The sequence below is a fragment of the Trichosurus vulpecula genome, chromosome 3, assembly GCF_011100635.1.
Source record: "Trichosurus vulpecula isolate mTriVul1 chromosome 3, mTriVul1.pri, whole genome shotgun sequence".
Classification (NCBI taxonomy): Eukaryota; Metazoa; Chordata; class Mammalia; order Diprotodontia; family Phalangeridae; genus Trichosurus; species Trichosurus vulpecula.
Window position 1 is genome coordinate 125,076,832 of NC_050575.1, and position 16,352 is coordinate 125,093,183.

The 16,352-nt window shown below is 38.7% G+C and overlaps 1 protein-coding gene across 2 annotated transcripts in view; it reads right to left on the reverse strand.

Annotated features, from left to right (window-relative positions):
* TTLL11 (tubulin tyrosine ligase like 11) overlaps positions 1-16,352 on the reverse strand; it is a 255,439-nt gene that overhangs the window by 95,912 nt on the left and 143,175 nt on the right. Inside the window, exon 7 of one of the 2 annotated variants that reach the window (XM_036750194.1) lies at positions 12,428-12,535. The exons of the other annotated variant lie outside the window; for it this stretch is intronic. Coding sequence (XP_036606089.1) covers positions 12,428-12,535 — 108 coding nt within the window. The remainder of the gene's footprint in view (positions 1-12,427; positions 12,536-16,352) is intronic. 2 annotated transcript variants of the gene reach the window in all.

Sequence of the window (16,352 nt, forward strand, 5' to 3'; positions counted from 1 at the left end):
TAATATTTGTGTTATCTTGAGCAAGTCGTTCCACCATTTTTGAATCTCAATATGCTCACTGGTAAAATGCTGATAATAATTCTTATATTCCATGCCCCATAGAGGTATTTTTTAGGAAGTGCTTCGTAAATCTTAAAGTACTATAGGAATTTGAGCGATGACGATGATGATGATGATGATATTTCTAGCCAATGGATTTGGCTTAGTAATGTGTGTCTCAGTAGTTCTAGACTATGACCCTAAAATCCTTATCTGTGGGTGTGGAAACCCAGTCTAGAGGCAGGAAAGGAAAACCTTTTCAAAATTCTTCCCTCTCGCCAGATGATACCTTCTCCTAGGTAGGCCTCTAGCCAGCAAAGAAGTATCCATCAGCCTATGTCCTCCAGCCATCGGCCTTAAAGTCCTATTCTTTCACCCTGACTTCATAACTAGGAAAGACCCTACCTATGTGACTTCTGAAGATTTTTTCTCCAGAGTTTTCATCTGAAATAAATGCATAGTCCCTTGTCTTATCCTTCTAGAGATCTCAATGCTAGACCCTCTGGGTTCTCCTTCTTTCCACTTATCCATTATCTCTGCCCAGGTTGGTTCACCTAGAGCACATTCACAAGCTCACAGGTTTGCCTTTACTGGTTAAGCTGCCAACCCAACCTCTATATATCCCTATACTGGTTTCTAGGACCCCCTTTTTCTGGCATCCATGTGTCTCAGAGAACACAAACTTTGCCATGAATCCATTCTATAAGCCTGACATTCTCATGATGCTATCAACAATCCCTGTATGGGATCTTTTCCTAAAAGCAAATAACCTCACAATTTTGAAGTTGGAGGAGACCTTAGAGTTCTGAGCATCCAATCCAAACCTTAGCAGAAATTATTTCTACAACATCCAAAATAAGAGGTCATGTGGCTTTCACCACAATATTCCAATGATGAAGAATACACTACCTCTAAAATCAGTCCATTCAACTTTTGGGACAGTTCTGACAGGAGTTTTGTCCTTGTATCAAGCCAAAATCTATCTCTCTATAACTTTCACCCATTTGTACCGGTTCTGCTCACTTGAGCCAAATTGGACAAGTAATTTCACATGAAAGCCATTTAAATAGATGAAATAGCTATCAGGGTTCCCCAAATCATATTTTCTCCAGCAGTAATACACTTGGTTCCTTCGATTGATCCTCATTTGGAGTCTACCTTCATTCTTCTCACCATCTTGGTAACTCTCCTCTGTACATCTTCCAGTTTGTCACTATTCTTCCTAAACTAGCAAGTCATGTCTAGAACTAAACAGAGCGGTCCAGATGTGGTCTGAGCAGGGAAAGGATAGTGGGACTTCATCTTCCCTGTTTTAGATACCATGCCTATATTAATGCAGCCTGAGATTTATTTTTCCTGTTCTAACTCTGTTCTCCTCCTTAGACTGCCCAGCTCCCTCTTCCCTAGAGCCCATTTCATTGGTAAAGCTTAGATAATATCCATACCCTGTGATCAATGAACAACTGATACCTATCCTTGACCTAGAGACTTGCTTCAACCATTTTTCTGCTCATAGACTACTGAGTAATGGCTGGGGATGGGGAGGTGAGTGAGTTATTCAAAACTAGGTTTACAACTGCTTAGCTTATGTTCTACCCCTTAAACCTAAAGAAAATAATAGAAAAATATCTCCTATCCTATGATTAAATAGGGCAGGGTCATATACCATATGTAGTTAAATGTAAAGTTTTATAAAATGGTTCATGTGCAATAATACTTAGCTAGATACATCTAAATTATATCTATCCAAATGGACAGCTAGATTAGAGAATTTGCCATGAGTCATCTGTAAAGTGAGTGATCTAGTCTGTTCCTATGGATTTAATTACCATCTCTATACTGATGATTCTCAAATCTATTCATCCTACTTTCGCCTTTCTTCTAACCCCTGGTCTTGCAGCTCCAACTGCCTTTCAGACATCTTGAAGTGGATATCCAGTAAACTCAACATGTCCAAAACAGAATTCATTATCTTTCCCTCTAAACCCTCCTGTCCCCCAACTTCCCTATTACTGAAGAGGACACAAGCTTGCAGCCAGGTATCATCCTTGATTTCTATCTCTCACCTTCCCATATCCAATCTGTTGCCAAGCCTTTCACCTTTGCAACATCTCTCAAATATGCCCTCTTCAATTCTATGACACGACCTCACTCTGGTTCAGGATCTTATCACCTCATGCCTGCATTATTGCAGTAGCCTACTAGGGGGTCTACCTGCCTCAAGTCTCTACGTATTCTAATCCACCCCCCATTCAGCCACTAAAGTGATTTTCCTAAAGCAGAGGTCAGTCTATGTCACCCTCCTACTCCATTGGCTCCCTATTGCCTCAAGGATCAAAAACAAAATCTTCTGCTGTTCAAATAAAGAAAGGTAGTGGAAAGGTAGGTCTTCTTACATACACTGCTTTCTATGTAACATACCCTGATCCAGTGACTGGCCTCCTGGCTGTTCCACAAACAAGATATTCCATCTCTCAGCTTCAGGCATTTTCTCCAAAAATGCCTGGAATGCATTCCTTCCTCATCTATACCTACTGGTTTCCCTGGATTCTTTCAGGCCCCAACTAAGATCCCATCTTTTACTGGAAGCCTTTTTCAACCTCTAATTCTAGTGCCTTCCCTCAAAATTATTTCACATCTATCTTGCATATACACTTGTTTACACATATTTGTTTGCTTGTAGTGTTCTTCATTATATTGTAAGTTCCTTGAGGGAAGGGATTTTCTTTTACTTCTTTTTGTATCTGCAGGGCTTAGCAGAGATCTTGGTACACAGCTGGCACTAAACAAATGTTTATTGACTGAGATCAAATCAGGCTCTATTAAATTTCTATAAATAAGAGTAGTGTAGTACAGATGAAAGGGCACTAGCTTTTGAGTTAGGATATCTGAATTTGAATCCCAGTTCTGATTGCTAGATCTGTGACCTTAGGAAGGTTACTTAATATCTTCGACCTCAGTTTCTTTCTTTGCAAATGGGGATAATTATATTTATTCTACCTATCTCACAAAGTTGTTGTGGGGAAAGTACTTTGCATACTTTAAAATACTATATAAAAACAGAAGTTGTCATTATTATTTTCTTGGCAAAGCTAAAAGCCCCCTTTAGGCATGGGGAAAATGACCCCAGTGGAAAGAGCTCTGAACTTGAAGTCAAAAGACCTGGATTCCAGTATTGGCTTTGTTACTAACTCATCATATAACTTTTGGCAAGTCACATCTCTTTCTCAGATTCCTCAAATATAAAAGGGGAAAATAAAACTTGTATGCCCTATTTCACAGGTATTGTGAAGACTGAATCCATATGGAGCCATTTTGGCAGAGTTATCCACATATTACCATGTGTGTTACAGACATCTGCTCAGAAAAAAAGCCAACTCTGTACCTCCTCTACTTTTTCAACTCTCAAGAAAAGCCCCAAGATGATTTTTATGAACTAACTCAGCTGTTACAAGACAAAAGAGAAAATGGAAAGGAAAAGGAGAAGAAAGCATGAGTCCCTTTCTAAATTTAAAAAAAAAAACACACTTCAGTGGGAAGTATTCTCCAAGTGGAGGTACATTGTTCAGATGTTGGGCAAAAGGGGGCACACAGGGTCACTCCACCAAAACTTGGCTAGTAGTGGGAATCAGAACAGTTAATTGACCAGGAGAGCATATATGTAAGTAAAATATTCTAAAATTTGTGCATTATAAGCCTGAGTTCTTACTAGGGAACTTGATAATCAGCCTTACAGGGACCGCTACCAGGGGTGAGGAACCTGTGGCCTCAAGGCCACATGTGGCCCTCTAGGTCCTCAAGTATGGCACTTTGACTGAATCCAAACTTCACAGAGCAAAGGGCCACACTTGAGGACCTAGAGGGTCTCACGTGGCCTTAAGGCCACAGGTTCCCCACCCATTAGACACTGATAGTTTCAGATGCCATCTGAAGCTAGTTGATATAACATTGGGCCTGGAGTCAGGAAGACTTGAATTCAAATCTAGCCTCAGATACTAGCTATGTGACCATGGGCAAGTTACTTATCCTCCGTATGCCTCAGTTTCCTGAACTGTAAAATGAGAATAGTAGCAGCACCTACCTCACAGGGTTGTGAAGATCAAATGGGATAATATTTGTAAAGTGCATAGAACAGTGACTGACTAATAGTAGGCACTTAATAAATGTGCATTCCCTTCTCCTTTCCTTCACTTCCCCATTTGAGCAAAAACAGATGAGCTAGAAAAGTGGGAGGGAGGTACCCAATGTGTCTGGGGCTTTTTGTAAACCTCAAAGCACTATATTCAATAACCATTTAAAGTACCTATTGTATGTAGCACCCTGTGCTGGATAGTAGGGGAGATATATGGTTTAGATAAGAAAACATCCCTACCCACACAGAGTTTAAATCTAGTAAGCTGACAAATAAATGCTAGCTATTACTATTATTATCATGTTTCATCTAGGCCAATGAGCCTAGATAATGCTAGATACATTTCATTTAGAATCATATAATCATTTATTTAGAAGGGATTCTAGACTGGTGTTCTTAACTTAGAGTCTGTGAACTTGCTTTTTAAAAAATATTTTAATAAAGGTTTCAAAGTAATTGATTTCCTTTATAATCCTATGTATTTTGCTTCATACATTTAAAATATTATTCCCAGAAGGGATCCATAGACTTCATTAGACTGCCAAAGCAGTACGACACAAAAAAGGTTAAGAGCCCTTGATTTAGTTCACATCCCTCCTTTTCCAAATGAGAAAACTGAGGCCCAAAGACTTGAAATGACTAACTATCCAAAGTCACAACAGCTATGTAATTTTAGAGGCAAGACATAAACCAATCCATATTCAAGAATCTTTTCATAGCACCACTGCTATCATACACACACACACACCCCATTTTGCCACCCCCCCCATCCCACTATATCGATTTTTAGCCTAGCTATTAGGAAATAATAAGTATTTTGTGACAAAAAAGAGATGACCCATAGGAGTTTTCTGTTCGATGTTTTGGAAGAAAAATTCTAATTTTGAATTCCCTCCTTCAGAGAGAAATCTTTGTTTCTCATAGTGCTTAGAGATAGCTGTGGTATAGTACAAAGAACACTAGGCAAAGAGTTGAGTCCTGGGTTCTAGTGTTGGCTCTGCCATAGAGTAAACCTATCTGAAGCCACATTTCAAACTAACAAAGTGACTCCAGACAAATCATTCTCTTGTTTGGGCCCCCTTGTCTATAAATCAAGAAGTCCTGTACTAGATGACCTCTAAGGGTCCTACTGGCTCTAACATTCTATTTTCTAAAATGAATTTCTAATTCTAACATTCTAGCTCTAATTATTTTTTCCAGTGCCAGCACTATATTCCATGATCTAGAGTACCTTCCAGTTCTAATAGTCTACATTCTAATGCCCCCTTCAGCTCTCACATTCTATATTCTATATTCTAAATTTTCCCTCCAGATAAATTGTCCTTTGTTCTACAGGAAAGGTTCTCAAATTGTGGACTACAGACCCCCGGGGGAGGGGGTCTTTGCAAGGGGTCTTTGAACACAGATGAAAGCCAATAAAAAATAAAACATGTCTTCTGTAGACTGAATAAATGTCTTAGACATAGATGCATTACTATTTTTCAAATATACATAGATACTGCTGTGATTAATAAATTACAAATTAATTTTAAAGCATTACTGAATCCATTTCAGCTTTTTGTCATTATGAGTTTTTTCAGTCAAGTAATAAAAATAGTACAAATGCCATTATATAGAGGGTCATTGAAAATTTTTGGCATCGAAAAGACGTCCTCATATTGAAAAAGTTGGGAAATCCTGTTTTAAGGTCTCTTCCAGCTTTAGCATTCTCTGTTCTAATGTTCCCTCTTAGTCTTAACATATGTAGTATAGTAAGTGTATGTTCAATGTTCAAAAGTTCTCATCTAGATCTACTGTCCTATGATTCTAAGGCTAGGATAGCTGGATTCAGAACTGCAAGTCCCAAGATGCATGGACATTCAGGTATGCTAAGAGGAAGAGATTTTTCAGACAATGAGACTTGTAGATTTCCAGCAAGTAGGGACCATGGAGGGAAGTTTGAAATATGCATCAAGCAAGATAGCTAGACTTTCTGTTCCAACACTGTGGGGTAAGTCCTATTTATATTCCAGCTCAATTAATTAGCATTTAGCTTAAAACTCCATCATGACAACTTACCTTCCCTAGAGTAATGTTCTGGGTTTATTTTGTTTCCCTGGATTTATACAGTGCAGGGTCTCTATTTACTTAGGCTCTCCAGAACCCTAGGATGTTGCCTTATTTTGTCTGGTCTCCTATCTGTCAGAAGAGTAGCAATGTTTAATCAAATCATTTATTGAGTTCTTTCTTAGTTGGATTGCATCATTTTTAGAAGTAGCTGTGATGGAGTGGAAAAGCCTGAACAAAGAGCTAGGAGGTTGAGTTCCAGTTCTGGCTCTGGATTAACTGGTTGTTTGAACTTGAACAAGCCATTTCACCTTCTTTTGTTTCCCTACTACATTGAGGTCAGTTCTAACATTCTATGCTCTACTATCTTTACCTGCTCTTTTCTGACATTGTATATTCTAAGGTTCCTTCCAATTCTTTTTTTTTCTTGGAGGGGAGAAGGGAAGGCAATTGGGGTTAAGTGACTTGCCCAAGATCACACAGTTAGTAATTGTGTCAAGTGTCTGAGGCCAGATTTGAACTTGCGTCCTTCTGACTCCAGCACCGGTGCTCTACTCACTGCGCCACCTAGCTGCCCCCTGTTCCTTCCAATTCAAACATTCTGTGCTACAAGGTTAATTCCTATTCTAACATTCAATGTTCTACAGACTTAGACTTTGTATTCTTTGTTCCAACATTCTAGTTTCTCAGGTCCATTCTGGCACTAACCTTTTATATGCTGACATTTTATGTTCTAAGATTCCTTCTAGTTCTGATATTTTATGATTTTATATATATATATTTCTTCATTAATAAGCCTCATTCTTCTCTAGTATTTACAGACTCTTTCCTCAGTTGGGTTGGGAGGGCTTAGGTTATTTATGAACCATGGGCTGAACTTTTAAAATTCATTAAATTTAGCAAGGAACGAATCATGGTATAGTGAATAAAAAGCCTGCCTCAGAGTCAGGAAGACATGGGTTCAAATCCTACCTTGGGAAAAGTAGCTAGTCTCTTAATGTCCCAGGCAATTCTCTAGGATTGTAAATTGTAGAATAGTTGCCAATCTGCACAAGTAGAGAGAATTTTTTCAATAGAAGTTTGCTACAAGGATGAAATCCTCAATCAGGACCCTCCTCACTACCACACACAAATACACACATTACTAAATTAATGAACACTAAGTATGTACTGTGTGTGAAGGCCTGTAATACATATTGAGGGAGAATAAAGAGATGAAAAAGACATTCACAATCTCTGCCGGCAGGGAGCTTATAGTCCAGTTGGGGAGGTAGAATACATAGACAAATAACTATGATGTATATTAGAACATGGTTAAGATACAAGAGGGACAAAAAGCTGTGAGAGCTTAAAACAGTAATGTCAAACTCAAATAGAAATGGGACCACTCAACCATAAGTAAGGGTCCATGTGGCTGCATACTAACTTAGAAAATCACATACTAATGTTATCTATGTTTTATTGTATTTTTATTTATTTTATTAAAACTTTTCCAATTATATTATAATCTGGTTCAGGCTGCACTCTCACCAAGGTTGTGGACAACATGCAGTTCATTATATCCTGGGACCAGGGAAAACTCCTGGTTCAACCAGGAATGACCAAAAAAAAGTGCTATTGAATTATGTGAAATTTGGTCTAAGACTACAAAAGATTGATCTGGTAATCTTTTTTGGTCCCAATATGGCACTTTTCATTACTATAAATTGAAGTAATTAAGGTTAGCCATTGAAAATAGCTCATTTCATATCAGATGCAATATTGATTTTGCTGGCCCACTTTATCTGATGGACTGGGCCCAACACCCCCTAAAAGGCTATCCTCTTTATATTTCGTTCTACCTTTTCCTCTCAAATCTGTTATGACTACCACCACTCTTTCTGTCACTTCACCTCTACCTCACACTTCTAGGCATGCTGCTTGCAGAGAGCATGACTCCAATAGGCTGACCACACTGTTCAAATGCCAAATGTACATTTGCCTAAAGGACCATTTTATGGAGAATTCACACAAGGTATGTGCTCATATAGTGGTCAGACGAAGTGATACAAGGACATTCTCAAGGTTTTGCTGAAGAACTTTGGAGTTGATTGTGTGATGGGAGACACTGGCAAGAAACTGAACAAGACAGAATTGCAGTAGCTCAAAAGAAATATGAGATGCACAAATTTAGAGACATCTCCAGATCAAATGTTCATGTGGACTATTTGTGTCTGACCTGTGGTAGAGCCTTCTGAGCTTGTGTTGGTCTGATCAGCCTCAGTGAGACACACTATAACTTTACTCCAACACAGTGATGTCATTTTGGTCCTCTTTGAGCATAAAGGACAACCAACAAGGAATGCTGCTAAACAGGCATCCCCTTCTCCTTCTTCCTCTGTTGTTCCATCTTGCTCCCCTCCTGGTGTAACAGGAGATTTGATCTCCTTTGAACATGAGGGACCTGTTGCAGGTCTCTTTCCTTTCTGGGAAAGGATTCTACCTGATCCAACCAACCCACATATTATTATCCATAAGAAATCATCAACCTTCTAGTCTCTCCGATCTCTCCACATGGAGGAGAGATACTCCTAAATTTGATGAGGATCCTGGGGCTGTTATAACCCAATTTCAGGCCATATTTAGAGGTTATAATCCTAACTGGGAAGATGTAACTGATTTAATGGAGACCTTACTCTCCCTTGGGGAAGGAATTGCCATTATTGAGGCTGCAAATAGATGAGCCAAGTAGCAGGAGTACTTGCTGGCCTGGCAGGTCTTCCTAATTGGCCATCACAAGATCCTCATTGGAACCGTAATAGCCTAGCCAACTATACCAGGCTACAGCAGGCTAGGAAATCTTTGATCAGAGGCATGGAAATGTGCTATCCACTCTGAAAATTAGAGTAAGTTCCAAAAAGATTTTTAAAGAGAAAATGAAACCCCTAACCACTTTTATGACAGGTTGTATGAGCGCTAAGCGGTACACTGGGTTAAATCTACTCAATCTGAGAGACATGAAAATTATTAATTCAGCCTTTGTTAACCAATCCATGCCAGAAATATGAAAATATTTTCATAAGAGTTGTACTTGGCATGAAAAGGGCATTGGTGAGCTTAAAAGCATCACTCAGTATGTTTATGAAGGGAGAGATAAAGAGTAGAAACCTAAGCCAAAACCTCAAACAATCTTGGCCCCTGCTCAAGCAGTTCCGGCTCCCTTCCAAGCTTGGGCCCCTGCCCAAGCAGCTCCGGCTCCCATTCAAACTGTATCAAGTAACTGGGGGGCTGCACAAGCGCTTTTGTTATCACAAAAAGGGCCATCTTCTAAGAAAATGTAGAAAGAAGTGGGACTTAATTAATAGAAAGAGAGGGGACCCTGGAAGAACCCAGGCAGGATCTTTGGCATGAGGGTATAGAGAGGAGCAGGGACACAGGTTCTGATGAGAATCTTTTCATTTTTCTCAGTCCTGATGCCCTTGCTCCAATTATCCCAGTCTCTACCTCCCCACACACTGGTGAATCCCATGTCTCCCTTAAAGTTGGTTACATGATTTATAATTGTTTATTAGATACTGGAGCTTCTAATCTGGTTTTGATGAGCAAACCAGATTCTAAAGTGTACTTCTACTGGATCTCTAAATATTGCTGGAATCTTGGGGAAGCCTCAAAATGTCCCCCAAATTGTCTCTCTATATGATTACTGTTGGATCACTCTCAGTAGAACATTCTTTTCACCTTATGCCCAAGTGTCCTGCTAACCTGTTCGGCTATGATCTCCTTTGTAAACTTAGAGCCACTATTCCTGCTCCCTGATGGATCTCTGTCTTTGCAAATCCCTGAAGACTTCCTCTCTTTGTTCCCTGTATTGGTTCAGAATACCCAAGAGACCTCTGGTGATGGTCCAGGGATTCTATCTGACATCCCTGATTCTCACATGTAGAATTGTTAAAAATTGTTAAAATCTACTGTCCCCTTCACCATCAAGACCAAGGGAGGTACCACACTATTCCATTCTTACCAGGAGGATTGGAAAAGACAATACAATTATTAGTAAATTTCATGGTGATACAGGTCAGGCTTTGTATCACCTTAGAGTAATTGGGCCCCATGTATGCTGAGTTTGTCATCATCTCCACCAGAGTGATCCTGCATAGTGCTCTCTATTAAAATTCTCTCACAATCAGCAGATTACATTGACTCTGGGTATCCTAAAACACCACCTTTGAAAGGGGCTTCTATACCCTTTACTTAAGCCATCTACAGTATTTATCCCCCTAGAAGGAAAATAGAAGATAGCAAGCCAAGACTAATATCACTGACCCAACTTTATAACAAACAACTTATTTTCAAATTTAATGGGCCCCTTGATGTCATCAAATTTAGGATTGTATTGCTTGTATTTGCCACTCCTTTTCTGAGTTTTCATTTCTGTATCACCAAGATGCAAGTTCCTAATGATAGTATAAATTTAGGAGATTTAAAGATGGATAGATCAACTTTTGCTTTTCTTGGTATTACCAAAGGAGACCCTTTTATTTATGCTACCTGCCTCTTTAATGGGATCAGAGACAAGAAACCTCGGTGTATTTCTTTGACTAACATTGCTAATAATGGCTCTAGCTGGACCAAGTATGATGCAACCTTCAGTACAAATTTATAAGAATAATCGAACCTTTGGAGGAATTAAATATCCTTCTTCAGAAGTTGCTTGGGGACTAGGGGCTCCCTGGACAATTCTTTGTGGCAAACAAGCTTATTCTTCCTTTCCCCCAAATTGGTTTGGGACATGTAGGATCACCTATTTGTACCCACCAGTATCAGTCTTTAATCATACCATAGGACTTGGGAGCATGATGGTTTAAACATCAAAAAAAAGTTACAATCCAAAACTCAGTAAAACAACATGGAAAGGGGATGAAATGCCTTTGTTCCCTAATTCCATATACTGGGGTCTGTGCTTTAGAATAGGCTGTTAGGAACCTTTCAACTTGAAATTAAAAAATTCACACAGGCCAAGTGAGACCATCTCCTCCTTCCAAATTGAAGTAGATTCTTTAGCACAAATGGTCTTGCAAAATTGTATGGTCTTAGACCTTATTATGACTTCACAAGGAGGAGCTTGTGCTATGACCAATCAATCTGATTGTTCCTATATTAACTGATCAGGGGAAGTTGTGATGAGTTTTCAGGAAATCTAACAGATTGTAGCAAAAACACAATTGCCTAAGCCAAGTGACCCCTGATGGAAGCATTCCTCCTGGTTCTTTTGGTTGCAGGGAATGGCATATTAGACACCATAGGTAAGCGAGCTCTCTTCATTTTATGCATCATTATTATTCTTTGTATTAGTTGTTGTACAAAGATATGTGAAAGGATTCTTCCTAGTGGTCTTTTCTTGGTTTGTGATTGTGATAATGAGCATGTAAGAAACCTTATAAATTTAGTTTATAGACAGTGATCCACTATGGGGAAGGGATAACCCCCATCACCAAAGATCAAAGGGGAGAACTGTAAGAATCAAACTGACTCCATTTTGTGAACAACCTCCATTTTGAGACTTCAGTTTTGTTTTCCCATACATCAGATTTTGGGAAATTCTACCTGTTTGCACACCCACTACCAGCTTGGAAAGTATCAAATTTAACCCCCAATAAGAAATCAGATTACATAATTTTACATCTTGTTATGTATCCTTTTTATTGTTTTCTTTTAATGTAGAAAAATCTGTGCAAAAATCTGTATTCAGGGTCCTTGTGCTTGCTGAGGGTCCCTGGACCCTATTTGTTCTGCAACTATACACCTTGCAAATAAATCACATACCGTGGACTTTGTTTCTTCAGTTATTATAAATTCACTTGTGACAGTCTTGGCTTTGCCTCTTACTAGCTAGGTGATTGTGGGAAAGTCATGTAATTTAGCTTTTGTTTCCTCATTTGTAAAATAGAAATAATACTTGCACTATTTAGCTCACAGGATTATTGTGAAGAAAGTGTCTGATAAACCTTAAAATGCTATAGAAATTAGTTGCTTCTCAAAACCTCAGTTTCTACAGCTAGAAAATGAAAATAGTCATACTTTTCTACCTACCTACATTATAGGGTTATAAGGAAATCCTTTGCAAACTATAAAACACTATATAAATGTTAGTATCTATTATTACTAGTAATTTAAATAATATAATATTAACGACTATACATGACTTGGCTTCTCTGGGGCTTTGGCACTGACCTCAGCTGACCTGCTTCAATGCCCGGCAGTAGAGGCCTCTCAGCCTGGAACCAGCTTTCCTTTCCTTGACTCTTTGTCTTTGATGTTGTTGTGGAAAGACCACTGGATCTGTAGTAAGAAGGCTTTAGTGTGAATTCTAGTATTGCCACTTATTACCACTGTGACCTTGGCCAAGTCACTTTTTTTTGTCTGGGCCTATGTTTTCTCTTCTGTAAACAAAGATGACCTCTATAAGTCCTATGATACTGTGGTGGATGATGCTTGGTTTAGCCCTTCGACTCTGAGCCCTATCTGATTATACTTATGGCCATATTTTGAATAGGAGCAAAGTTTAATTTGCAATTTGAAGTCTGACCTCAAGACTCAAATTTCTCCAATATTCAAGTGCCTAACATAGAACTCTGTTCAGACAAGATCAACTTGGGAAAAAATATTAACTACATATTTAAAAAAACAATTTTAAGAAAGATTATGTAAATTATATCTAAGTGCTTATCTTTTATACATGATTAGTAATTTATTAATTTTTTCAGCACGCTTCATTCTTACTGGCCTTAAACTTCATGAAAATGCAAGGCTCTGGAACAAACAAATTTACAACTGCTAATAAGGGGTTTGGAGATCTATAGCCTTTTTTCTGCTGCAGATTTAACAGTCAATCATTCAGCAAAACTGGGCAACAGTTTTTCAGAAAACTAGAAAGAAAATTGGATAAGAGTATGAAAACTAGAATTCTAGTCCCAGTTTTGCCATTAACTAACTTGCATTACAGAAATTCATGAATCGATGAGAAACTCCAAATGTAAATCAAACTTTGCTTTTTATTCAGTACAGCAACCATACAAACTCAAAATTCATCATTTGATTCACATTGACTCAATATAGGCAAATTGCTTCACTTTCTAGGACTAAGTCTGTAAAATGAAAATTGGACTACACAATCTCTAAGGTTTTTTCCTGTCCTCAACTTCTATTTGTTATGTTCTGAGGTCTTTCTTTTCCAACTCAAACCTCCCACATTCCATTCTCCTCATACATTTTACGTTCTCAGCCACCTTTGAGATCTCCCAATTTAGGATTATATGATTAGAGAGGTGATATAGTGCTATTTTACTTAGCCCAAAGCAGACTACAGACACTGCACTCAGTGCTTCCAGGATGATCATATTTTAAGAACACACAGACAACAAACTAGAATGCCAAAAAGAATAGCTGGAATGGCAAGGGGTCTGGAAACCATATAATTTGAATCCAGTATAAAGATGTAGGGATAATTCTCCCAAAGAAGAGCTATGGGTACCACGATAGTTGTCTTCAAGTACTTGAAGGGGGCTATCACGTATTAAGCTATGTCCTGCTTGGTCTCAGAGGGCAGAACTAGGAACAGTTGGGGCAGGACCCATTTACAGAGAACAGATTTCATTTCAGAGTCAGGAACTTTACAACAATCAGAGCTACACAGCAAAGGAAGGAATAAACAGTTCTGTGAAGTAATGAACTTCCTTTCATGGGACATGTTCAAGCAGAAGTTAATAACTTGCAAGGGTGATGGTGCAGAGAAAATTCCTGTAAAAAGTGGGAGGCAGGAATATGTGACCTCTAAAGTCCTGGATCTATCCAATCAATATAACAAATATGTAAATGATCCTAGTACAAGTCAGAATGTGTTAAATGTGATAAACCTCATGAAATCACAGAATTTCAGTGTTGGCAGAGACCTCAGTGGTCACCTAGTCCAACTGATAACTGGACGAGAGTCTCTGCAACCATATATAAAATAAGTGGTGACCCAGCTCTGCTTGAAGACCTCCAGGGAGGGGAAACCAATTACTTCTGGAGGCAGCCCATTGCACTTCTGGATAGCTCTAATAGTTAGAAACTTTTTCATTTCACCAAACCAAAATTGACCTCTCTTCAGTTTCTATACATTATTTCTAGTTCTGCCTTCAAGGGCTAAATAGAACAAATCTAATCTCTCCAATATATGACATCCTTTTCAGTACTTTAAGGCAGCTATCATGTCCCCCTCAGCCTTTCCTTCTTCAGGCTAAACATCCCCCTTAACTCTTGGAACATAAAGAGATGTACCAGGATCTATGGGGGGTTGGAGGAGGGAGAGAGCACCCTGTGGAGGGGATCTGGGATTTTAGAGACTCTCATTCCCTCACTCAGTGCAGGAATCTTCCCTACAGAATCCTTGCGAGTTAATTGTCCTGCCTTACCACTTTTTGAATTAACTCATTCCATTGCTGGACATTTCAAAATTAAGAAAATCCTTCCATATGGTGAGGAAAATATAAAATAGTAATAGTAAGAGTTGACATATAACACTTTTACAAAATGTTTTCACATCAATTACTTCACTTAATCCTCACAGCAACCCTGAAGGAGGTAGCGCAAGTTTTATTATCTACAATTTACAGATGAGGAAACAATCTCAGCAAGGTTAGATGTCTTGCCTGGGATCATATAGCTTATGAGGGTAAAAGTATATATTTTTGCCTCCAAATCATTAGCTCTTTCCACTCTTCTCAAATGCATGTGTAAGAACCAAGACAACATTTCTTAAAAAGATATACAGGGGCAGCTACATGGTGCAGTGAATAGAGCATCAGTCCTGGAGTCAGGAGGACCTGAGTTCAAATGTGGCCTCAGAAACTTGACAAAAATTACTAGCTATATGACCTTGGGCAAGTCATAATCTCTTCCATTAGCAGTAAGTTGGCCTTCTCTCTTCTTAAAGAGGTGTCAAGTTCTCTCTTTGGGAAGGAATAGGACACCTGGTGGATCTGTATAGTATGTAGATTATCAGCAGGCCTTACATAGCCAGGATAATGAAAATCATTCAGGCTTTTAACATCCGCAGATTAGCTAATTGCCATGCATTGTTGCCTGGTTCACCATGCAGAATGATTAGAGCTTGTGAGATGGTCTACCATGTGGTCGTGTGTTTTGTACAACAAACAGAAATATTGCCAATTTTGGCAGTTGCTGTACAGTGAATTTATAAAATATTTGGCTTATTAATATACTTTCTAATAATGGTTTTCCTCTATTGATCAATATTACACCCTCCCTTCCACCAAGAATTCTCAAGCACTAACTATATCCAGAGTACTGTGGTAGGCACCTTGAAGATTGAAAAATAGACCTAAGATGTAGCCTACCACTTTTAGTACCTTACAGTCTAGTTGGGGAGGCAAGACATAATGTGAAATAAATAACAATATCATTGTAATGGTAACCTAAAAGACCTACTAGGTCTGAGTCCCAGCCCTACTATTCACTTGCTATGTGACCTTGGGAAATTTACTTTTCCTTTTTGAGCCTCAGTTTCCTCACGCAAATAGTACTTGAACTATAGATCTCGCAAGGGCGTCACAAGAATTAAACAGATAATGGATGTCAAGTGCTAAGTAACTAAAGTGTCTATCAGTGGAAATGACAAATGAGATAATAGATATAATATTCTTTAAAGCAATATGTAAATGTCAGATATTATTATTGTCAGGAGTATAACCGTTTTTGAAAGTAGGAACTACTTTTATAGCCCCAAATAAAACAGTGGTTCCAGCCATTTTTAGTAATGTAATCTTTATAATACAGAGAAAGAAGAACACTGTACTGGGAAGCACAACACCTAAGTTTCAGCCTCAGCTCTGCCACTGACTAAATCTATTTCTTTGGACAATTCATTAAGCTCCTTAAGGACAAGGACTATTTCATTTTTGTCTTTGGATCTCCAGCAATGGTGCAATGTCAGGTCTCTGACCTTCATTTTCCTCATCTGTAATGTGAGGGGGTTAGACCAGCTAATTTCTAAGGTCCCTTCCAGCTTTGATACACTATAACTCTGTATCTTCAGGTGTTAAGGTAATGATAAACATTTGGGGAAACATTTTAGGATCAAGTTTGCCAGTGATAT